This window comes from Pleuronectes platessa, chromosome 5, assembly GCF_947347685.1.
Source record: "Pleuronectes platessa chromosome 5, fPlePla1.1, whole genome shotgun sequence".
NCBI lineage: Eukaryota > Metazoa > Chordata > Actinopteri > Pleuronectiformes > Pleuronectidae > Pleuronectes > Pleuronectes platessa.
Window position 1 is genome coordinate 5601021 of NC_070630.1, and position 25805 is coordinate 5626825.

Below are 25805 nucleotides of genomic sequence, written 5' to 3' on the forward strand. Positions count from 1 at the left end.
CTCACTGGGTTGCCTGAAACACATAAACCTGTCACAGCAGCCTCTGTAAATCATTACCCAGCCACTCTTTATTTGGTTCACATATGCCGGCTTACTGGCCTGTGAAATGTGTTTTCTGAGCACCATTGGTCTAACTCGGGTCCAATCAAATTGAGACGTCGAGCTGCTTCCTGCGCAGAAGCCGACAGACCTCAAAGTAACAACATCATCAAGTCTGACAAGTGACAATCAACTAATGCAGAGTCAAAAATGAATAAAATTCATCTGAGGATGTGGACTCGCCTTCATTTCTATTCAGATGCTTGACTAACTCGAGGATTTTGAACACGGCACAATAATGGAGACTGAAGGAGAGATTTCACTCACTATTCTGACAAGCCAGTGCAGGGCGGTGGCAGCGGTGGAGTAGTGGGAGCTGTAATGACACGGTGGTGTCTGGTCCTCGTCCCACGTCTCGTAGCGTTCGGCGTAGAACGCTGCACGCTTTGGATTCAGAGCGCCAACAGGCTGGAAAGAAAATAAAGAAATAAAAAGATTCGGTTCCTGCAGTGAAGTAATTTGTTATTATTCGCCTGCGCAAGTAAAATACACATTTCCTCTCAAATCAACTCCAAAGAAATTACACAAGTTTCCTCTTGTATGCTTTCGTAAAGTCATATACTTTGAGAGGCCAAGGAAAACTGATATACGCACACATGGCTCTGCCATTTTGATGTTTTAACTAATTCTGCGAGCTTGACGGAATACAGAGCAGTGAGTGTGACCAGTTTACTGTATACAGAACTGGGTCTGATGATTTTTACTGTAAACTGGGAAACTTTATAATTTATCACCATTTAGCTAGGAAACAGTTTCTGACATTGACCTTTTGGCTGAATGTTACAACTCTTCATAAAACATTGAATCGACTAATAACATAATAACAACGCTAAAAGAGAAAACATATGAGTCTGAGTAATGACTAAAAACATGTATGTATAACTATCATTATCAACATAATACAGCAAACCACACAAACAGTGTACAATCAAAGTGACCACCTCTACTACATGTGTCCTGGAGCCTTATGAACAGGGAAAGCACCTCCGTAGAATCTATACCACTATAAACTCATTTTAATTCTCCAGTTCTAGAACTTAATTTGTGCTAAGTGTCTGTGTCTGAGTTATTATTTTTACCAAAGCAACCAACCTGTAGGGACTGCAGATGAAAACGAGCATGTGTGGATAAATCGGGCACATTTACATGTTGGACATTTGGCAGAGAAATATATTTAAACCTGTACAACAATGAAGTACTTCTATGATGTAATCTGTAGTTGGGTGCATGGTGTAAATGACCTGCTTTTCCATTCCTCATGTTAGCACAAGGTCTAGTAAAGCATAACTGAGCATACTAACAGAGATAAACTGAGTCTCAGTGGTTCCCCATTAGGCTTCATGCCGAGAGGCCAGCAGAGTGGCTGGGGGAGAGTTCAGGGCAGACAAGGAGCTTTACTCTAGGATTTGACTGTCAGACCCCATTATTCTCTCCAACCCTAAAAAGTTTCCTGCTGCGCCGTCTCCTGTCTGAAATTTACAGGGATACGTCGGCAGGGGTGAGCAGGACGGGGCACTGAGGCTGGAAGGAGGAGATCTGAGTGTCTCCTGCTAAATGTTGGGGGTAATCCACGTGGATTAACCCCGGCTGACCCGATTTACACCCAACGCACCCACCAGGCCAAACTTTACTTAGCCCTGCTACTCCCATCTGTGCCATTCTGTTACTGGATCCTCTTTATAGGGGTAAGCAGGACCTACAGAATATAGAGCAATCTACAGTTACCTTAGCATTTCCCTTTTATAAAGAGTAGAAAGGGAAAACAGTTTCCAAAAAACAAAAAACTAACCTTTAACTTGAAAATTCTCCAAAATGCCAAGTCAGAGATGAGCTCAAGCCTGAAAATGTCAGAAATCTTATAAAACTTCATATTTTTTGCGGTTCATTGCTTCTGCCTAATTACCGAGAAGATAAACAGAAAGAGAATCACATCAGTGCTATATTTATTTGACAAGCATCCAATTATTTCTTAGTTAGGCCGAAGCTTGGATGGTGTGGTTCATTATTCAGCCGCAGACTCTGTAATAATTTCAGCGTTGCTCTGACACCATCACTGGGCTTTTGCCCTTTGGCAGCTGTTTCATTTCCATGTGTTCTTAAGGCAACAAAATTACTCCCATTAAACATACGTTTAGTGGTGAATAAATTGCCTTCTCTGCCTTTTCAATCACCCCGTCCAATATAACAGCCTCGGAGGCATATTGGCAGTCAATATCAATATAGTCAGCGCGACTGAATCAGTTCCAGAGGGGGAAGGGAGACTGGTAATGTCATCAGTGGCAGCTTTTCTACCTGAGCGCTGCAGCTCACAGATCAGAAGAAATTAAATAAAAGCCCCTTAAATCAAAATGGTAGGAACAGAAAGCCTTTCAAACATTATTAAAAACTACACTGTTATTCTTTTGGCTGGTTGCAGTTTCTATGCAACACACACTCTCTTGGTCATTTCGGCGATTAAGGTCACATCCATGTGTGGCACCGTGCACATGCCCTAAAGCTTTAAGTCAAAATTTAATGGGGCTAGTTTTTCTCGTTCTTCCCTCAAATTTTATGGCAGTCCACATCAGTGTTAGCACAATTGAATAGACTGAAAGAGAAGTTTATTGAGGCCTGCGCAGATTTATGACGTGATAATAGCCTTGCATGTGACGTCTCGGGCCCAGCTGGATCGGGGTGCAGGCCACGAGACGTCTCACACTCCGTAAAAACCACTGCAAGAACGACCGAGGCAGGTTAGAGAGCTGTAAAAGCTGCAGGTACTCCATGAGACAGACACTGAAAAGACAGCTACAGGTAATACTAATGAGCGCCAGGGAGGGATAAGTAAACAATTCACAAACCAGTTATTATCACCGGAACCTACAAAATGGCTTTTTGATTTACAGAGTATTTTAAGTGTTTTTCTTGCCTATATCAATATACCAATGTACCAGCAGAAGTCGGGAGACAAAGTGAGTCATTTTATTAAAGGCAACAGTCAGGGATATGAAAAATATATTTGTTCTTAAAGGGATAATATACGCTTTGAATTCAGTATAATCAAGCCTCTGTAACCCCGCTCTGCCTTTTCCTGAGACTAAACTAACCACAAATCACGTCTAGAATGAATCACTTGGTTACAGGGACGGGATTCAAGACATGTTTACTGACAAGTTATTTCCTTGTATTTGGTTTCTACATAAATGAGGCTAAAGTTTTCCCAAGTCGCTCAGCTGTGTGAGCGTACTGTAAATATAAAAAAGGCGTTTTCTATGGAACTTGTATTTTACTGTAGAAGTAAGAATGATTTCAGTTTGTCCTGGAGAAAGCGTGTGTGGCTGGTGAGGCAGGATAATTGTACTCACTGCACAGGAAAACCTGTATCGGTTCACCCACATCATTATTCTTCAGTTATTCTTTGTCACAGTGGGCTGTCGTCTTGAAGGAAATTTGCGCTGAGCAGATTTATGTTTTTAACACAGCTGAATTAGAGACTGTTACACAGCAAATAACTCACTGAAACATTCAAAAATAGAGGTAAATATGAAGTAGAGCTGACAAATGATTCAATGGCTTTTTTTGGTGAATACAAGGTTATTCGTAGAAAAGGTTCTGAACGCCCTAAACCCTCAACGGTCAATCAGGACATTTCCCCCAGTTTTATATCATCAAATAACTAAATAAAACCAAATTTACTAGAAAAATGTGTGTGATACCTAAAGTGACAGAAACCGTCTTTAAGAAAAACGTCTTTAACGTGTACATTGAGTTAGTAGTTTAGCCCTTGTCCCATCTACTAACATGGAGGAGACAGGATTAATGACGTGCACTGCAGCCAGCCACCAGGGGGCAGTTGTGATGCTTTGGCTTCACTTTTGGGGAACTTTCATGTCATCCACCTCTACATACAGGCTGTGTTGAAAACCAAATGACTGTGATTCTCTTTTTATACTAATCTCATATCCAATTCTGTTAAAAACCGAACTATAAACAAAACCATCTTAAAACCAACCGACCATAAAGAAACTATCAGCGACAAGAGCCTCATAACTTGGCTAAATCTTGCTCCCACACTTTCACGTGAGATAAAGTGAGAAGCTACTTTTTAAAGATTTGAGGCCACAGAAAAACACGGGACAGCCACAAATATGAGGAGAATGTAGGATTACTTATCTGTTTATTCAGCAATAAAGCCCCAGTTATGATAAGATATCACGATCGTTTCAGAAGAGCTCAAGTGTCTTTAATGGTGTCATAAGCACTATCTGTTGATGAGCCCCGCATCAGGCTTTGTTTACCTTTATTCCACAGGGAATAATCACCTCGTCCCTTTTTCCGACTGCACATATCACTGATCACAGATACCAGACGATGAACACAACTGGTTCAGACAGCTCCACACTGGCTCCTATCCCAGTTCATTTCTCACGTAACACCTGACCCAGTGAAACACATCGACGCAACTAGACAAAGTGTGATCAAACTCAGATTTGGCTTCAGATTCAATCAGGATCATTTCTGCTGTTGCTCTCCGTAGATGCAGGGGTGGAAGAATGTAGCTGATGCTGTCTGAGCGTGAAGAGAGTGCGTCCATTCAAAGTTATATCTAAGCTACCTCCCGATGAGATGCATATTGCATTGTATGCCTCAAAAGAAATTACATTACAGTATGTTGCTACGGTGCACTGTCGAGTCGTTTCTTGCTTGCCTCGTCACAGGCCGGGCGCTGTGCAGCTCCGGTCTAATGCAATCAAGTTGCTCCAACTCAGGATAAAGCAGAAGTGCTCCCAAGCAGCCTGACTGGAGGGGGGGTGAGGCTGAGGAAGGATCCATTATGGAACAGAAAAGTGCAGAGTGGTTCTTTGGAGCAGCCGGGTTTGTGTGCGTTACTCAGAAAGCATCTCTCAGACATGAAGAGCTCTCAGAGAAACTGTGACAGCAGAAGCTTGGAGAGGGAAACGTATGAAAATAAGTTTCTAGATCTCAGCGAGGCTCATTCAGAAACTTTTTACAAAGGTAAAGTCCAATCATTAGCATTAATTTAGTCTTTTTAAATAATGTAACATGTGTTGACTAATACACGTCACTGTCTCGTGTGGCTTGTCTCATGAAATGACCTTTAACACGTTAAAACACCTCATAAGTGTTAGTCAGTGGACGAGGAACCAAAGTCTTAAAACCACATCTGCTCGAATCACCTTTTTATCCAACTATATGAATTTTCGTCACATAATTAAACAGCCAAGAAGAAGATTAGCTTCCCCAGATCCATCGCCCGGCTTGTCACTCAATCAGGGAAATAATCATTAGAATCTAATGAAACACTTCACTGCATGAATGTATCTGACACCCAAATATGCAGAGCGCTGGCCCCGAGGCGGAGGGCGGCCGTGTTCGGTAGCACCGTTCACAGCTCACTGAGTGGCCAACCAGCAGGTAATTGTAAGTGCAGTAGGTTTGGGAGGATGTTATTTGGCAGATGAGTACGAGCTCCAGCATTTTTCAAACAATGCCGTCCGTCACCTGTAACTGCCAAACAGGTCTCAGGCATGACTCGGATCTGTGGGAAAGAACAGCCTCTCGAGTTGTGCAACACACGCTGCAGGATAATGTGAGAATAATTATTGGAGGCAGTAATTGGGTGTTAGCGATGCTTCGGTTTATAATCTGTGATTTATCCAGTGTATTGAACAAAGAGGGTTGATGGTTTATTTTCCTAATGCTGTAGCTCACTGAGCTCTGGAGTGACAGATGATTTTACTCGAGGTGGTAAGATGTTATTCAACCAGGTACAAAAAAAAAATCCAATTTAAAATGAATAGAATTCATGGGGTAACGAGTGGAGCGCACACCTACACCATGTAAGGCCCAACACTCTTAAATTCAATCAATAAGGGATATCAGCCCTCTAAATATGTTTTGTTTCATCAAAATACATAAATTAATTCCTAATCTCACAATTCTGGAGCCCCCCCTAAATTGAACAGGTTCTTTCTTGGCCCATGTCCCATCCTTCCGCCAAATTTTGAGTAAATTAATTTAGATTTTGCAAAACACTGCAGACAAATAGACCTACTAACCAACCAGAATATCACTCAGAGCACGTACCTCCACCAAGGCCCATTAATCCCCTTCGATTAAATTGCACCCACTTATAGAAAGTTATAGCACACTTATAACCCACTTATATGGTTTTGAACCTCAACAGAGTTGAAGAATAAACAAAATATGTCTGTAGTGTAACCCTATAGCTCTGGAAAAAACTGGCTCTAGAGTTTGTTTAGGTTTAAAATCAACTTCAATCATAAAGTCGTTTAAACCAGAATTTATTTTTCAAATCTAGAGTTCTCGTAAAGCTGTGTCGGACAGCACAGTTTGGATTCTTTTGATGAATGATGATACCCAGCCACATTCCCCCCCCCCCCCCCACACACACACACACAACACAGCCTGCGTGGTGCACAGCCACAATCGCTGGACACACACCTCGGGGACACAAACACAGCCGTAATATACGACCAGCGAGTCGCGGGTGCTTCTACCTCTGAACCGTAATTGAACAAAAGGGCAGACCAAGCACAGAGGAGACGTGTGTGTGGGGGGGGGGGGCGGGGGCACTGTCCCTACCTGCTACGCTGGCTGTGAACTTTTGGAGGTAAGAGCCCTGGGGTTCCAAGGACAACTGTCAGGAGACACGGGCTGTGAACTCATGCTAATGAAGGCAGCTCAGCCCTGTAAACAGCATGGGAGGATGTCACTGGAATACATTACAATACATAACTGTCTCCCCAGGGCAGAGGGGCTGCACATGGCTCAGCCCTGATCGCCGCTCCCCCCCGCCAAACACACACACAAACAGACAGACACACACACACACAGTGGCCCTCTGAGCCCACCTGGATACCCAACAGGCTGGAGCTGCCAAAAACAGAAACAGAAATGATGGTCACATGCAACTGAGCCATTCTTTCCCCAAAAGGTCCCGGGCTCTACAGAAATGTGAAGAAGTGTGTCAGTGCAGTAGAAGCTCATTTTTCAAGTTCACAGCTCTTTATGTTCCTCGCTTAGGATTTTCAGAGCGTTTCAACTTCAAAGTTCTCCCGCTCTCCCGCTACACAAAACACACAACACGCACACACACACACACACACACACACACACACACACATGCCTCGAAAAGTTGAAAATTGATTCAAACTGTTGAGAACTGAGACGACAAAGTGAAGGCTCTTAGTCAGAACGTCTGCTCCGAGGGAAACAAAGAGGAATGAGGGAGTGATAAAGTGAGCAAGAGAAAGAGCTCAGACAGGAATGCAACTGTTTTCAGGTCAGTGAGCTGCAGTGTGCATGTGCAAGAAGGACAGACAGAGCGAGAGAGAGAGAGAGAGAGAGAGAGAGAGAGGGAGGGAAAGAGAGAGAGAGAGAAGGGGGTTGGTAAACCAGCAAACCAGGTCACAGTGTGTGGTGGAGTGATCTGCTGCCTTCTCCCCTTCTGTCACAGACAGAGCAAACACGACACTGAACTTTATCTCCCAGGGTTGTGGGGCATTAGTGTCATTGTGTCGGAGCTCCGGTGATTTGGCAGCGTTAGCAGGACTCTCTCTCCGCGGCGCAGCTTGAAGGCTTTCTGACTTCCACTGCACGTGACCCACTGTCATCACTCCCCAAAACCTTCAAACTACAAAGTCGAATCACAGCAGAAACTCATTTGAACCAATAGAGAATTTATTTTTAAAAAAAAAGGAAAAAAGGCTGGATTACTATACTGGTGACAAAATACAGTTTGTGATAAAAAAATTGTTAAAGACTTAAAATATATAATTATTTATGAGTAGTTAGCATATTGTGATATTGGGATATTATTACCTCCACTAAGGAGGTTATGTTTTGAATTTTTTTTTATTGATTTCTCAACTAAATAAATTATTGATATTGATGAAAAAAGTGTCTGTGCAAGTTCATATAAATGCTGTTTCCTAAGGGGACTGTTGGGCCTTAGCCGAGGTCCTCTACTGATGTTTATAGGTCAAAACAATCTTCTGTTGTCTGAATTATTCAATTTACATTATTCAGTATCAATATGTGATGAGAGAACAAAGTGAGCAAATTTATAGACGTGTATTTCAAGTTCTTACGGTACAGTATTTTCTGGTTTCCCTCATTCCACCTCAGAGTTCAGACTGTGTACACGGTTCCTCTGCCATTAAATATGATGTTGTTTTACAGTCTGACTCTTAATAAGGAAATCCCCTGCCATCAGAGCCAGCGCCCCCCCCCCCCCCCCCTCTGTGGTACAGAGGTGCGTCGGCGTGAGGCCTCGTTTACCTTGGAGAGATCCCTGAAGTTCCCTGGCAGTGTCAGGTCCAGCTCCTCGGAGTCGTAGTTGGTGAGGACCCAGGGAAAGACGGGGTACTGGTTCAGGTCATTGTACGTCCTCCCTAGACACACAGAGCAGACAGAAATCTGTGAGTGATGAAGGCTCGGGAGGAAGCGGAGGGGTTGAGAAGCGGGGCAGGGTACACTCCAGGCTTTAGTTACTCTGCGGGATCAGCATGCAACATTCCAACAAGCCCCCAATCGCTGAGACCTCAATCAGACGCACTTCCTGTCCCAGACGGAGGAGCCGGCCAGGGGAACACGCACACTTCATAGAAAGTTCTCTTCGCGATGTGAGAATTTTATATTTGGCCTGATGAGCGTTCTTCATCAACAGCCTGTGGGAGTAGCCAGAGGCCATAAGGAGGGTGTCTTTAAGTCTGTAGAGAGAATGCATGTCTCCGAGTCGTGAGGAGTGGATGTAATTACGGAGGAAAATTCTTCTCAGGGCTCCAAATGCCTTAAATGTCACTGAGTCTGATCCACTGATTGGCCAGATGTGAGTTTCCTCAAAGCTCTGGCAGCAGGAATATGGTTTTCAGATGGCAACACGTGTCACAGGGAGTCCTGGGGAACAGCCAGGATCGTGTACCATCTTGTCGCTCATAAACACGACTTGCTTTTTGAAGATGACACTGATCCAGCTGCGAGGTCAGGTGGTGGCCAGTTGTAATCCCGGCCCGGGATAGAGATGACTGCTATAGATGGCTTCGTTGGAATTTTTACTGCTGGTAATAAATCAAGCTTAAAAAAAGAACCTTTATAGGCCCCAAGTAAACAGAAAGTAAAGGGCAACATTTTTTTTATTCTACCAACAAAGAAAAATGAAACCATGAAAGACTGTGATACTAATTTAAGATCTGACCACATACATATCGCAAACTTTACAAATACAATGAAAAAGTCATATTTTGTCCTAGAATCATTTCAGTTAAACACAGTTTCCGGTTTCCCAATGTTGCAGTTGACTTGCATTTAGCAAGTCTTCCTAAAACCAGCGGCACCAGTGCAGGAAATGCACGTTTACATAAATAACAATACTTTTTTGTAATTAAATTATATTTATGAACCAGTCAGAGGAGCGGAGAATATCTTAGATCAGCTTTTGCAAGGCCAGATTCCTTTAAGATGACATTCTCACTTGATCATGTCATTAAAAACTTTCCAAATCAAGTAGTCTCAAGAGGGGGCGATGACAAACGTCAGACTAATGGAATCTGTTTTACCATCATGAACAGAATTATCTTCCCCTCTCTGCTGAACTGAGGCAGCTCAGCCACAAACTGATCCAGCCACGTACATTATAATGCACAATCACACACAGCACCCACAGTATAACAATGAAATACTGCAAAGAAAGGATAACTTCTACAAAGACACAACTTTAATCCCTATCTCTATATTGCCCAATTTGAATACTTGTACATATAGTATCATTTCTACTGTATTGTATTGTATATATTTCTTGTGCTGCTGTGGTATTTGTGAATTTCCTCTACGGAGGATCTATAAAAGCACATCTTATCTTATTCAAACAAAAGCTTATGCATTAGTATAGAATATAATGAAATACAAAAGGATAACATTGCTCGATGGAGATAATCTGCCGGCTGCTCCGCCCTTAAGTTTTTTTTAATGATGACCGTCAAACTATTATTAAGTTGACCCGATCCAGCAGGTTTGCTCTGCAGCACTCTGGCATTAGAGAGTCTAAATCCAGCTGAGCAAGTGATAACTCCCGACAGCCGAGTCAATGGGAAGGCGTCTGCAGAGCAGCCAGGGTCTGGGGGGGGGGGGGAAGCTCCAGAGCATAATTATCCAGGTTAATGCCACAAAGTGAAAAGGAGGCAGCGGACCGGGTACGGAGGCTGAGTCGGGAATGTTTGTGAGACCCACTGGTGCTGAGGCCTGAGCTGGGGTGGCAGGATGTTAATAGCGGTGGAATAGTGTTTAATTAGCAGACCCCCTCCCATTCACACCTCTTCCCAGAGCTTCATGCCCCGCCTGTCTGCTGCCCCACACTATTCTGACACCCCTGTCAGCCCGGGTCATTACTGGAGATTTTTAATGAATTTTGAGCATGTTTTTCTGTCTGCCTTACATCTAATTAGCTGACAATAATGTATCGAACTCAAGCACCAGCTAAATATAAATATGCATGAATATGCAGCGAGGATGACACCTCTCAGAGCGGAGCAGCGTGCAGTCGCTCTCGCCTCCGCTGTTAGCTGCAGTTCAGATCAGAGAGTCGACAACAGAACTTCTCAGCTCCACACACACACACACTCACACACACTCTCACACACTCTCACACAAACACACAGTCTCACAAAGCCAGGCGCTAATCATCAGGTAAAATCGGCTGCGCCTAGTCTTGGCTTCAAACAACACACTCCACGCGCAGCGGAGGGAACTCGGCCGAGAGCACGTAGGGAAGCTGCGGATTCTTAAACAAATATGACAAACCTGAGGCCACTTAGAGTTTGTTTCCGGTGCCACTGACACATCACATTTATTGATCACGATAGCTAAACCTTAAGAGGCTGCAGCGGTGAAGAGCCTCACATGGATAATAGATTAAAACTTAACACTTTCACTAAGTTGTACATTTCCCCCACCCTGATAAGGAAGAAAACAAATCAGAATCCATCTGTTTAACTGATGGCTGTGGAAAAGAGAATACATTAGTTCCCATTCCTTCAGCTGCTCGAACATGAAACAACAGCAGAGTAGAGAATCAGGAGTCTTTACCCGAAGTCGTGTTGAGGAACGTGAGGTACTCGAAGTTGGAGATCTCTCTCCTCTGCCAGCGCTGGGTCATGTTGGAGGATTTGAAAAGCTGCCGAGGGGTGGCCAGGGAGATGCGCCTGGGGAAAACATTTAAACAGCAAATCAGAAGGTCGGTGTCAGTTGTGGACATTTTCAAGTTGTATTCTTTTAAACCGAAGAGCATTAACTGTATGTGAAGCTTAAATTAGAAGGTGGTGGAAGATTAATTAGTTGAAAATAACCGGCTTTATCTGCTTATCACTTCTCTGATTAACATTTTAAAGACGAAGAGCATGAAATGTTGCATCTGACACGATGGGTTTCAGTGATATATAATATAAATTAAGCAAATTATGGTGGAAAGTCTGTCAGTGTCACGTGAGGTTATATTTCACCCCTGTCCATTTTTGGTTGTTTTTCAGCAGGATTAAGCAAAAACAAAAAAACAGAATTCCATGAAACTTGGTGGAAGAATCAGACATGTTCCAAGAAAGAACCCGTTACATGTTGGTGCAGATATAAACAGGAATCTTTCTTTAACATAAAAAGGTCTTTCCATTTCCACAGGGAATAATTCATGGGCTTGGAAGAAAATAATCCGACAAATTTAGGGAACTGATGTGGTCTATGAGTGTGTTAAATGTGATGCACCATGCCGGCGTTCAGTTGCTTTAAATCCACCCAAGGAAACATGCTTGTTGTGTAGCAGTGTATAAATAGGCCTGTTAGCACAATGCGAGTCTGAAGGGAATCTGGGGTTTTCTCTGTGGTCAGTGGCCTGGCTGCAGCCCGGCTGCACCAGAGTCTCCTGTCAGAGAATTAGGTCAGTTCAGTCAGGGTCATTGCACATCCACTTCAGTGACTGCAGCAGTGGGACTTCAAATTGACTCTGCCGCAGGCCACGCCGCACAGATGCTCCAACAAACAACACACACACAGGAAGTGACACAAAGGGACTACAACAGTGGAAATGTATAACCGTGTTATGTTGATTTTCATTTGCTGCATGCGACCCACCTGGCTTGTGGGAGTCCATAGCTGGTGCCCACTCCCACACGAGGGAGACTGTAGACCACTCTCTTTACTGTGGCCTGGTCCGGAAAGTTGAACATGACTGATGCTGTGAAGAAAAATGAGAGAAAACACTTAATGATGGAGAAAATGCAACCAAAAAAACACACGACTGGATTTCAACAGATATAATTGGCACTTACTTCTGTTGGCCATGAAGACCTCCACTGCTGTGGTCTGGAGGAGGAAACGTCTGGAGAAGACTGCACGGATCTCACTGAACATCCACTTTCCATGTAAACCCTCAGTGTACGCCAAGACCTGGAGGGACAGAGAGAACAGAGAAGAATGTCTTCCGGTTAATAAAGCTGTATAAAAACCATCAATCTTGTGAGTTATATATAGTAGACCTCTGTCCAGCCTGTCAGATTACTGTATAATATTTATTCTACAATGCCACTGGTATTGCTGTACATGTGAAATCAGGTACGTTTCTGGATTACGATTTAAATTAAGTCTAAAGTATTTAGCTGTTTTCCAAACTGACCACAGAAAGTTCACCTCTGGGAAATCATGCAAAACACAGACCGATGGTTAATAAGATTTTACTGCTACAAAGTCCAGTTGGCAGCGGTTTCACTTTTTAGCAATTTTGATTATTTTTCGTTTTTGGAATCACAACAATAGTGGTAACATATTGTAAATGGTCTAAATAGTCTGCTTTTATTTATTTATTTGCTTTGATTAGTATTGTCGACCACTCACAAGTCACACACACAGCAACATAAACACAGATTCTCTATCACATATCATTGGCGCACAGCCTGCACATGCAGCAATCGGGGGGGTAATTGGGCTTACAGTATCTTGGCATTCTGCATGCGGACTGGAGGTGTCAGGGATCAAACCTCCGACCTTCAGGTTTGTGGACGATACTGCTCTAGTTCATTTATCTAACTGGGGCTTCAGAGCTCGTAAGATAATTACTTTCAGCATCAGGCCACTAAAATCAACTCTTTACTTTATTCCATGTGTTTTATTGAAAAGAGAATATCCATACTGAACGAGTATTTGTTCAATCCTTCCTTATAGTCACTCTGAAAAGGAATTACAGAAACAATGCAGCGTAACTCCACCTTCATGCATCCTATGGAGCATTACATGGATTCTACTTGAGTGTTTCACACGTTTCCAGTCGGTCTGGAAAGCAAAGGCAAGTGGTTGCAAAGTGCCCCCCCCCCCGGGTCAGCGACACAAACATCGGATAAGAACCCATGATGCCACAGAGAGGAAAGAGCAGCACAGGATCATTAGTGTATGCAGCACCATGGGGACTGAAGGTCAACACCCAGAAAACTACGACAGTTGTTCTGACAGGTGAGAATGGTCCCCTCACACACCTTCACCCCCCCCCCACCCTCCTCCTCCTCCTCCTCCTCCTCCCATCTCACTTCCCCCCTACTGAACAATTTTGTCCAACAGATAGGAACCAGGGAGCGACCTCATCAACTCCCCAGGTTATAATCACACATAGAAGTGGGCAGGGCGGGAGGGAGGCAGAGTGAGATGTTCAGCTGGGTTAGGTCTGATGCTAATGCTCATTTAAAATAGTGACAGGCCGGAGGAGTGCAGCGCGAGGCAGGGCCGCCTTAATTTCTCCCTGGAATAGCTCCTGCCCGACCTCCGTGCCACATCCAAAATCTCTGGAGCTCAATTAAAATTGGATTAGGTGGAGATGCTGGATGTGCGGCGCAGCATCTCTGGTGCTGTGCTCTCCTCCCAGTAATGCCCCGGCTTGACACCTCTGCAACCCCCAACTCAAACAGTTGTCATAGAGACAGCATGGCCCAGAGGAGGCAGTGGGCTGACTGGAGAGGAGGATCCAGAGGAGGGGAGGTGGGATGGAGGGAGCTGCACTGCTCAGGGGCCGGCAGCAGCAGCTCACTGGGAGGCAGGGCAGCTTTTATCTGCCTCCTGCTCTGCAGCCAGATGTTCTGGAAGTAGTCTTCTGAGTGCGATGTGGAGTGGAGAGGCCAGTTGTACAGATGAGCACCATGCACAGCCAACAGCTCACTCCACCAGAGCTGCAGTGGGCCGTCATGTGAATGGAGATTGGTACACGGAAATCTAGCGTATGGTCATTTGAAGCATTCATTCTTTGTTTTAATTTAAAAGTGTGTACATTTTTCCTCCAGAATGTCAAAGGAAACACGACACCACAGGTTCTTAAGCTGTGAAACAATGTGTGAAAACGACTATAACGTGTTATCTGTGAATCAATAGTTATTATAATAATATTTTGAGCGCTCGCTGTTTCCTGTTACCGGGCAGAAGTGAACATTTTGCTGCCATGACAAAGTACAGGCCAAGGGGTGAGCTGTCAACAATAAGAGAGGCTAAAGAGGAGAAGAGAGAGCTGATTTCAAACGGGCCCAGATCAAAACATTTGTCATAACAACAAAGCTTTGGTCTAAACCAACACGCCGGGGCCCCTGTAGACCTGGAGATTTGACAAGGCCCAGCCCTCATTTTTTTTGGAGGCCCAGCTGTAAAAAATGCCATTTAATGAACCTGTCTGCTGAAGCTGTCCCCTGCCTGTCAGAGGTGTCAGCCAGTGACAAGCGCTGGGGACGGCCGCCTCCAGTCACAGACAGGCCTGCCAGCTGGAGACTTCGGCCCCAATCTAATCACGCCACCAGGAAGGGACCGGCGCTCTGCTCTTGGTCTGTCACGCTCAGGGCTGGGGGAAGCAGCGAGGGGGCGGGCGGGCGGACGGGGTCTGCTATGGCCGACAAGCGCAGCCTTTTGTTTCCACACAGGTCCCCTCCATGCTGGCTCATTAGGAGTCGCGGGCGCATGCGCTGCTCCGCCAGCTGCGGGGAGATGTACCTCGCCGGCATAATAGCCATAATGCAATTTAACGTCTCTGTCCTCTCTTTTCCTTTATTTGCCTCCTCTTCCCTCCCTGATTTGACAGAGGCCAGGCTGCATTCTGCCTGTAGAACATCACAGGGCGGAGAAACGGAAAAAAATAAAACATATTGTGACAGATGAGATGAGGAGAGGCACAGGTGACACCAGTGTTTAGGCTGAAACTCAAATATAATAATGTGAAAATGCTCAAATGGAGCACATCACACTTGAAAGCAATAGGGAGCCACTTCATGCATGGAAATAGATTCTAATCATTTCTGACTTCCAAATAGCTTTAACCCCATATTGACTGAGACACCGTGACAGATAAATTAATAAATAAAACAAAGAAATCTCTAAAAATCTGATGCAATTTCCTCCAATATGGAACAACACAACCCCCCACCTCCTCTTCCACTGCATCTATACAAAAATAGGTATAAAAGTAATATAATTATGTGAGACCTCCAAGCCAGCATGACTGATTTATTTATATGAGACTGTGGAGCACTGTGACAACCTGGTATCACAGCACCTCCGCTGCATTCTTCTCAGATTTGTCTAATAGGCTTCCCACAATAAAGCCTCACAACTGCATGGTCCCAGGCGGCGGCAGGGAACAGTGAGGTGGAAGAATAAGGGGAGGACACGAGAGGCAGTTCCATTTTGAGTGATATGACTACTCCCTGAGGAGCGGGCGGGATAAATTTCACACATGGCAATTTGGAGGATCAGCACACAGTTCGTATACTGTATTCACCGGCTGACCCCGGGCGATGTGGGCCAAATGTGGGAGGAGGTTGAACGGTCGGAGGGAGAAAAAAAGAGTGAAGCCTGGAAACAGCGAGAGCAGAGAGAGAGAGAGAGAGAGAGAGAGAGAGAGAGAGAGAGAGAGAGAGAGCGACTCTGAGCTAAGTGTGAGAGCATCATCGGTCACACACACAACATGGCCGGGTCACAACAGATATTTATATCCAAACATGTTAGAATGTTACATATGATATGAAATAAATACAATCTGAGTAAAACAATGTTTAATATAACTAATCATAAATATTTTTTATTCTTCACTTAGCTGTGATGTTGATATACTGCATGTAGTTCTGGGAATATTTGAATAGATGCTGAGATCTCAACCTCTGAGATGGTAAATGTAATTTCTCTTTGTAGAAAATGTCCCTGATTTTCTGAATAATCTATAAAACACACTGTTAACCATAAAGACTATGTAATTGTCGCCCATGAGGGAAATTGAAATATTCCTGTATTCAATGACAAAAGTATCTGCATTGATGAAAGCTAGTAAGAGAAGCAGCCATAGTAAAAATACAACTTTTTTTGTATCCTGGTAACTCCTTAAGTCATAAGTGGGAATAAACGCTGCACCTATATTCTTCTCTCTTCAAATGACTCAGGTGTCCCACTCCACCCACTGGGAAATTAAACTACAGCTGGCACCTTTAATTTTATTAAGTCATACGGACTGAGTTATTACTTGCATGACCATGACATGCTCCAATCCACAATTTACTTTAGCTTTAATCCCTTTTACATCCTGCAAAGATTTATAACGTATGTCGAGCTTCAAAGCATGTTTCTCATCTGTTGCCCCCCCCCCCCCCTCTTAATGTGTCAACTGTTATGAAGTGTAAAAAATACAAACTCTGAAAGATTCCCTCAGATTATGTCGAAAAAGAGGAAATCTGCATTCCGCTCGGTTCCTCTCGGAGAAACCCATATCTCAACTTCAATAAAGTAGCGAGCTCCTAATGCAGGTATTGGGGGGGGGGGAAAACAAGATACAGATTTGCATAATCAGTGTCACTATACATTTGGCTGGTAGCTGGAGTGTGGCAAGACGATACAGCTCGGCTGCTCTGGCAAGACCACTGGGATAAAGGAGATGAATATGCATTAAACATGCCGGCACCTCACTGTCCCAAACGTCCGGCTAAGTTTGTCAATAACATTTATGTCAGAGATGGTATTTCATGCACATTAGCAGACGCTGCAGCGCTGTCAGCGACCCCTGCGGCGGGAGGAGCCGTCTTCTGTGCACGTTCTACTTAAATAGTCAAGGCTCTTTAAACATTATCTGTCTGTGTTCAAATATTAAACCTCAAAGAAATTGCTGAGACCTTCACGAAGTTTGACAAAAGCCTCGAGACGCTCGCAGAGGCGTACAAGATGAAATCCGAAAATAGAGATTGCTCACTTTGACCTTACTGGTGTTGATAATGTTTACTTCTGAACTAGTAATTGTAATGGATTTTTTTTGTATTTTGTTATATTTATTTATACCTTAACCCCTCAAAGCTACTGCAGTAACCTTTAAATGGAAAAATAAAATCACTTGGACTCTGAGGTCATCGCTGAAATCGCCCTGTGGATGATTGTATAACTTTTTAAATAAACTGTTCAGATTTTCCACTGGACTTTGTTTGTGTTCAGCCTGTGTTGAGATGCGAGTGACCAACTGGATGCATTACATCATTTAAAATGTCCATGTTTTGAAATTTCATCAACTGAACACCTTCAGTTCGTGATCAGATTATTTGTCCTCTTCAGGCCACTGTTTTTAATCCCTGTGTTTTTGAATAACTTCCAGATTTCACACTTCTTTTAAAGGTTCAGACTGAAGGATTTAATGGGTTTCATATTGCGACCAACTGAAAAATCCTTCCCCTCCCAGTCCCCTCCCAAGAGTGTGAACCCACAACCTGCAGCGGGCTTCAGGTACCAAGCTTCCTCCAACTACTCAGACATTAAGCCAAACCATCCTGGATATGAGAGCAGCGATCTTGGCATCATTTGGAGCCAGCGTCTGAGCAGTGCTGATTTGGAGTGGATCCGTTGTATCGAGGTCCCACCCATACAGTGGCTCGACCAATCGTGAGTCAGTCTCACCTGTCAATCATGACATTTGACCAATGACCAATTAAAGGTTCAGTCTGTAAGATTTAGGTGAAAGGGATCTATTGGCAGAAATTTTATACAAACTAATCCTAGTGATGTTTTCACTTGTGTGTTTCATCTAAATTGTATGAATTGTTGTTTACTTTACCCGAGAATGGTCCTTTATAATTTATTTTATTTACATTGGGAGTGGGTCCTCTCTACGGAGGCCGCCATGTTTTTTACAGTAGAACAAACTGGACTTATGACAACTGAAGGCTGCCACAGGTTCTCTTTCACTTTTAGAAGAGGAGGGTGAGAGGTATCCAGCTGCAACATGCAACTTCACCACTAGATGTCACTAAATTCTACACACTGAACCTTTAAAGCAATATTTACCAGGCAAATAAACACTTGAACAGACATGAGTGTGATAACAACTACTTAGAATGGCAGAAACCATCTTATTTGATGTGTACTTTGACTTTGTAGTTTGGTCCAACGTCTCATCCACTAACACGGAGAAGGCAGGGTTCATGAACTATACTGCAGCCAGCCACCAGGGGGACAATCAAGACACCTTGTCTTCACCTCTAGGGGGCTGTCATGTCGTCTATCTTTATGAACAGTTTATGGTAGAAACATGGCAGAACATGGCGGACTACGAGGAGGAGGAAGATAAAAGGCTAATTTCAAGGATTCTTAGTTTAAGGTGATTACACATTAATGAAAACATAATTATAAATATCATATTCAATTCCGACTCCTACACACTGGATCTCTAAAGCTGACTAATGGTGCGAATTACCATTCAAGCAATTATGACTCGGACCATTAAGAGCAGCGATACTAACGGTGATTAAAATACATCATTTCCATTACATGTAAATTACTTTGTCCCAAACTGAATTTATATACAGCGGGTAAACAAAGAAAGAAAAGTAAACAGCAAATATTTATAAAAATAAGTATGAACATGCTGTAGAGCCGGCCGACTCGCTGCCACATCCACACGAACACTTAGCGAGAACATCATCCAGATAAACAGCTTGAGGAGGCCTTCACTAAGGAGCTTGAGAGAAGCAATGCAGTCATTTGGTAAGGGGTCTTTTCAGAGAGCTTTTCCTAATGGGACTTTTTCAAGGACTTGTCAGCCTTAAGATGACTGAAATCTTCCCGGCCTGGGTACCAGCTTCCTCCGGCTGCCACCGAGAGTGCCAAGCTGATCGTTTTAAATCCTGCTCTTTTTATCGGGTGGTGGTGGTGGTGTGTGGGAGGGATAGAGGCTCGGCGGAGACAGAGAAGAGGAAGAAGAGAGAACGAGACAAGGATGGAGAGGTGCAGAGTCGGAGGAGGAGAGAGACGGAGAGAGCGAGTGGTTGGACGAGAGGGCCTGATGAGCAATGAGCGCCTCACTCGTCCTCAATTAATCTTGTCTCTCCACCTTTGCTTTGGCGCTTCCCTCAGCACCGAGGTAATAACGACAGCCTCATCCATTATCCTTTTATCCCTGTTATTCACCGGGAATTGCTTAATAATATGTTACAGATTTGTCCTCCCTCGTATAATTCTTTCTGTCATTCGCGGTATATCATGTGGAAAACACACAGCCCCCTTTCTGCCGGACGCTCTTTGAGGATTATCGTGGGTGACACCTTCGGGATGCAGCCAGAATCTGAAGTATCATTTTTTTTTTTTTCGAGGCATAAAGAGGAATTACCCTGACTTATCTGTCATTGCCAAAGCACAACAAGCCATTCAGGGCCACTGCAAAGGTGGAACAGGTTCTTATCGGCTCCTCTGAACGAGGGGACTTGTAAATTTATGCAAATGAGGGCCTTTTGTGATCCAGGCTCACCCCTTGGGGCTGAACGGGTTTGCAGGGGATGATAATCTGGCTGTTGAGTGCACTAGATAATTTGTACTTTATCCTCATGTAATTATATAGTTTAAATCTTTTTACCAATGCTAATCCTGCGACACGAGGAAGTGTCTTAACCGCGTCTGTGGTTCTTAGAGGACCCAGTTAGCTTGCATCCGACTCTCTCTCATAACATCACGTATAAGCGCCGTGCAGCACCGATATAATTACTCTGACTCTCCGTGGCCCATGCTATGAATCCTCAAATCATTTTGATTCACCTTAGCAGGCAGGCAGGAAGCCAGGTTGGCAGCCGGGGGGGGGTTTGAGATCCACCTCGGGGAAGGTGAAAACATGCAGAGCAGCTAAAAGAGCGCTCCTCAGTTCAGTTAAGACAAAAAAAAGGAAGGGACCAAGGACATGGACTGAAAAGAGTAGAAGTAGAGGATGGCTCTACGCTGCTTCTGAGGTCTCTGCTGTCCGGTGGGACTTCAGGACGTCTTGTGCGCCTGCCAAAGCCGACAGCCCCTGACAAGCTGCTTGGCGTGCTGTAATTTGACTAATTACACTGGATTAGACCATATTAATGCAAGCTGTTTTCTCCAGGGTCACTGACCCACCCAGCGAGTCCCTTGCCAGTTTCCCCCTCGTCGGTGTAAAAGACAAAAGACACACAAGAAAGAAAGAGGGCTCTTTGTTATTTGACATTAAAAAACTCGCACATGTATCTACATCCCTGACATTATTGCTATAATGGGGGGGGGGTTACAAAACAGAAGAGGGAGCTGTGAGATGCAGCCTGCACTTTCCTGAGGCATCACAGGACCTTTTTTTTTTTTGTATTTTGAGAACACACTGAATCTTTGCCCCATGTTATCTCTCTGCTGGAAAAGACAAATACAGACTAATGAATCTCACAGAGGATCCATAGTTCATAAATGTTTTTTTTACACAGGCATATGGGAGATAGGAGACTGAGGAAAGTCTCCACATGCTGACAACTACAGTGCAATATTTCATTTTAATGTCACTTTTATCAAAGCAAAACATCAAGATGAAATCTGAGTAGAAGGACCCTGTTGTGTGTGTGTATGTGAGTGTGTGTGTGTGTGTGTGTGTGTGTGTGGGTGGATTGTTTGTCCAAAGCTTTTTCTGAGGAAACAATGTGTTGAAATCCATGATAAATATAAATGACAATGAACACATTATTTGAACTGATTTAAAAGTGCGTAGATATACTTAGAAAACCAGGAAGAATACGTATTTGTTAAAAGAAGGAGGGAAACTGACCCTCATTTGCATTTGTAAAACCCCAAAGTGAAAGGGGGGAAATGAGCCATAGAATATGTGTGTTTTAATACAAGTGCTCTCCCAATTGTACCAAATCAATTTAAGTTTCACACAATGGAGAGGCAGCTCCACTGTTTGTATGTGCTCCTCTACCTTGAACACGGTGTAATAATAGTCTTAAACCAGGCGTTATAAAGACAGAATACCAAAGAGGCTTACCGCCTTGGTTTCATGAAACATTTAGGCAAAAGTTCCAAGGGCTGAGGATGATGAAAGAAGGTAAGCTTGAAAATGGGCCTCTGGGATCCACAGCCCTTATTGTACAGAAGTCACATCAAATTAATACTGAGGGCCATTTGCAGCCTTTCTTCTCCTGAGCTTTTCAGAACGGATTAAGCTATGAAAACTCAGAAATTACTAAAGCACCTATTAGGCATTATGCTCACCCTTTCTTCTCCCTCCCTTTGAAAGTCATTGAATGTGCTTCCCTTCACTCGCACTTTAATTCACAAGCTGTTTGTCCTCTTGAAAGAATGGCCATTTTATAAAATGTGTCATGTTAAAAAATGTATATTTCCATTTTGCCCTATAAGAAACGTGTAAATGATATTTTACACGGCTCTACAAACCGATTCTTCATCATTTTGAGGATTCTGTATCTGCAAAACTACTTTATGTTGTAGCTTATGACAACACAGGCCATAGTATTAAGGCCATTCACCGAAAGCCTCTGACAGAGTTTGCAGTACTGGTGGAGGAGCAGCATTGCTGGGGTTCTCTCAAGCTCTCTCCACGTCCCTCCTTGCTCTCTCTCAATGCTTCTTCAAAGCAGCACACAGAGTGCATGAATTGTAATTATGGCTCCTAACAGGATTCAAGAGCACCCAAACCGATGGCACTTGAGAACCAGGTCGTGTGGAGTTAAACGGCTGTCAGACACTCAAAGCTCCCCAGCATGTGAGCAAATCCACAAAGGCTGGACGTGTTCACTTCTAGGGACCTGCTATTCACTTTCCCTCTCATAGGGGGAGATTAAAATCAACTAAGGCCCCTTTAAAAACCCATTCTTCATTTTTATTCACATTGCAATTGTCAAGAGGTGTTACAGCTTTTCCAGGTAAGATACTGAAAACAGAGATTTAAGTTTGAGTAAAGAATGTTGTTGTAATTGCATCTTCTTTTTGTGTATAGTTATTTAAAATAAAGTTTGTGGTTCATAAGGGTTTGATGACGACATCATAGGAATCATTGCAAATTGTTCTACTTGTATCAGCCCATATATTATTATCGGATTCAGGAAATATCGGCCTGGGCTCTCATAGCAACTGGAAAAAGACCAGCTTGATTTTGACCAGGATAAAGTATTTGATCAGTGAACTTTCTTTGGGAAACATTCAAGGCGAATGAGACAACACCAGTGGAGCATGTGAGAGATCCAGTAATTGTTACCACGTAAGAAACCACTCTACACCGCAGTGTCAGATTATCTCTGCAACTTCAGAATAACGGGAAAATCATGTGTGCTCCCCGGACAGCTTCAATGACTCACCAGGGCACTGGACCCCTCACTAAACATTAAAGAGACCAGCCTTCAGTCAGGCCCTATCCCAACTTTAGCCTCATCCGACTCCCTAAAAGCACCCAAAAGAAATCAACCTGCAGCGTGAAGTCCCTATGTATGACCCTTATTAAACCCCTAATTGGATTGAGAGCCCCAGAGAGAAAAAAAAATATTCATCATTGTTCATTCAGCCGAGGTTTTCTTTAGCATTCCTTCCAGTAGTTTGCCTCCTCAACAATAACATTGAAAATCAAGTTGCTGAAAACTTTTCTGCGCCCTTTCAAAAAACACAAGGAGACTTTCCTTAAAAAATGGGAGTGTAGGTAAAACCTTTTTCACCTTTTCTTTTTAAGGCAAAGCACTATTTGGTTTTCACAGGGGCGCAAGTGACAGGCTGAAACAAAGCCCCGCGCTGGCCATTGTGTAGCCTTTCACTGTTGTAATGGTCTTAAAATGGCTACAAGCGGGCCCCTATTCAGTGGTGACCAGGCTGCTGGGCTCTCCTCTCCCTATCCAACACAGACCCTGCTCTTAGCGGGAACTCCGGGGTCAGCCGATGACTGAACGGGGGACCGGGTTCACCCATAAACACACAGTCTGAGTTCCCAACACATTTACACTAATTACAGGGAATAAATAGCTCCAGAACAACAACATCAATCAAGTTCATTACAGAAAATAACATAATGGCAATAATTACAATAATATCTCATTAAGAGACCGAATGAGAGACAGGGGAGAATTAATAGCAGACAGGTGTACAACACACTGCAATTATGGAACCTGAAATTAGTTCAGTGCCTCGAGGCAAACAGAAGAGAAAGGGAAGGTTGTAAGTGAGGGAGTGTGTGCGTGTGTGTGTGTGTGTGTTGGGGAGTAGGTTTCAGGGCTGGGAGTAGGACTGATAGAGAGAGGCTCACTGACAAAAAAAAAGAAAAGGAATTGCAAATAAGCAAACAAAAATGTCTTAAATGTGTAAATTAGGGAGAGAAATAAGAGGGAAAAGCAGCTTTTCCCTGCAGACTGGTGCCTGAGATGAGAAGGGAGCAGTGGAACGTGATCAAGGGGAGCTGTGGAGCGCTGCGGCAGGCGTCAAGATGAGCACTCAGCCAGCGAGTGGCAGCTTCTCCTTTTCCAGTCAATCATTCATTACAGAGCCAAGTGCTGTAGAGGAGTGCCTCCTCTTTTTGACCTATCATATTATTGCCTCTGTAAACTCCTAATCCCCCCTTCGTTAGATGGTGTCAACAGCCGACATGCTCTCACCCTTCCACCGCCGCCCCCCCCCCCCCCCCCCCCAGCCCTGCCAAGACCACAGAGCTGACACTCTAATAAAACCGTTTGAAATTTAACAGGGTAGAACGGCAGAACTTCATCAGGCGTCTTTTCTTTTTTTTGGTGCTTTCATCCCCCTTTTTTTTTACCATTCAGATTTAGAGATTCAGGTCAAATTAATCTACCTATTATTAACTTTTTTTATTTTTGTTACCCATTAATTCAAGGACCCCAGTTCGCAGTGCAAGCAACACTAAGAGCGTCTGACTTTAGCTCTTCAATCTTTCATTGGCCGGTCGGAGCGGCCTCGCTCTTTTTCGCCTGGGGGGCTGTTTCCTGAGCAGGTGAAAGCCTGGAGGCGAGGAGGCTGCACATCAGCACTTCTTCCTCCATCATGACTCTTTTCACGGGGAGCCTGTCTCCCGAGCTCCTCTAATGGAGCCCAGTGAGATGACTACTATAATGAGTCCAACAGATGAAAGCCCAGCAGGGCAACACAACATTCAGATGCATCTCCACACAAGCCGATCGGAGACTTGCTGTGTGAGTGTTGTTATTTAGGTAAACAAAAAAGAATCAGATGCAAAATATAAGAAGAAACCAGATGAAGTATCCGTGTTTTGGATGAACTCCAAATAGGAAGGTTTACAGTGAGTGAATGTGTAGTTGCTGATCATAAACAACACAAAACAACCAAGTTTATCACAAGCACACGCAAAACGCATACAACTTCCATTCACAGGCATTAGCACAAAGAACCCCCCCCCCCCCTATTCACAAACATGCACACACACACACACACACACACACAACACACACACACACACACACACACACAGGGTATAGGGTCCAGATTTAAGCTGACAGATACCAGATAGAAGATACTCAAGGATATGACAGCGCCGATTCAGATTATTTTTGAGTGTAGCTGAACGTGACACTGCCACAACAAAACTTTTACACACGCAGCGGCGACCAGCAAACGTTTGTGGATCTCAAAATATTTTACCTTCCTGGGAAATATATATGTAAATCTGTAAGATAAACTTTGTCACGGTCGGGACACACCTACCATATAATGTGGTGTGAGGGATGTTAATGACCGTATAAAATAAGCAATTGGCGTCCTGCCCCATATGTCCCACTTCTTCAGTGAGGAGGATGGAAATGAGGTGGGGTAGATTTGATTGTGACATGCTCGCCGTCTGTGCTCCTCGATGTGTGGCTTTGCCAGTAACAGGCTAATATTCAGCACAGCTCACCACCACCAGAACTAATGAAAGTAGACAAAATGTCTCTGCTGCCATCTTTGTCTAGCATCCGCTCAGGGTGAGCCTCCCCTCTTCTCCCTCCTTTCCTTTTCACCTCCCCTCTTTCCCCTCGCTGTTGAAGGGAGGGTGACAGCGGCATAAAATGGTGGCGAGCAAATGTGCCTTCCATGTGGCAGCAGCGGTGGGGGTGACAGGCCGGGCGGAGGACCAGCGCTATCAGCCCTGTGTGTGTTGCTGTTGCTTTGAACAAGCTGGATGGTGGCCATTGAGGATCAAGGCCGAGGTGATGAGACGCCAGTGGTAACAGACAAAAGCGGGTCAATATCAAATCAAGAAGAAGGCCCACCCATTCCAAACAGAAAACAGCCAGTTCTTTGATGGATATAAACTCAATTGTCTGGTGTGGCTTATTAATAAGCAACTGCACATCACCACTTTATTCCTACAGGGGCTTTTTAACAAGCAGAATCCATTTCTAGATCGCTTCCTTATAAAAAAAATTATG

At 44.0% G+C, this 25805-nt stretch overlaps 1 protein-coding gene across 2 annotated transcripts in view; it reads right to left on the bottom strand.

Annotated features, from left to right (window-relative positions):
• Window positions 1–25805, bottom strand: part of nbeab (neurobeachin b) — a 176549-nt gene that overhangs the window by 21316 nt on the left and 129428 nt on the right. For both annotated transcript variants that reach the window (XM_053423381.1, XM_053423380.1), the window contains exons 40-44: window positions 12438–12555; window positions 12241–12343; window positions 11206–11321; window positions 8404–8516; window positions 367–507 (exon numbers count right to left, since the gene is read on the bottom strand). In XM_053423381.1, coding sequence (XP_053279356.1) covers window positions 367–507; window positions 8404–8516; window positions 11206–11321; window positions 12241–12343; window positions 12438–12555 — 591 coding nt within the window. The remainder of the gene's footprint in view (window positions 1–366; window positions 508–8403; window positions 8517–11205; window positions 11322–12240; window positions 12344–12437; window positions 12556–25805) is intronic.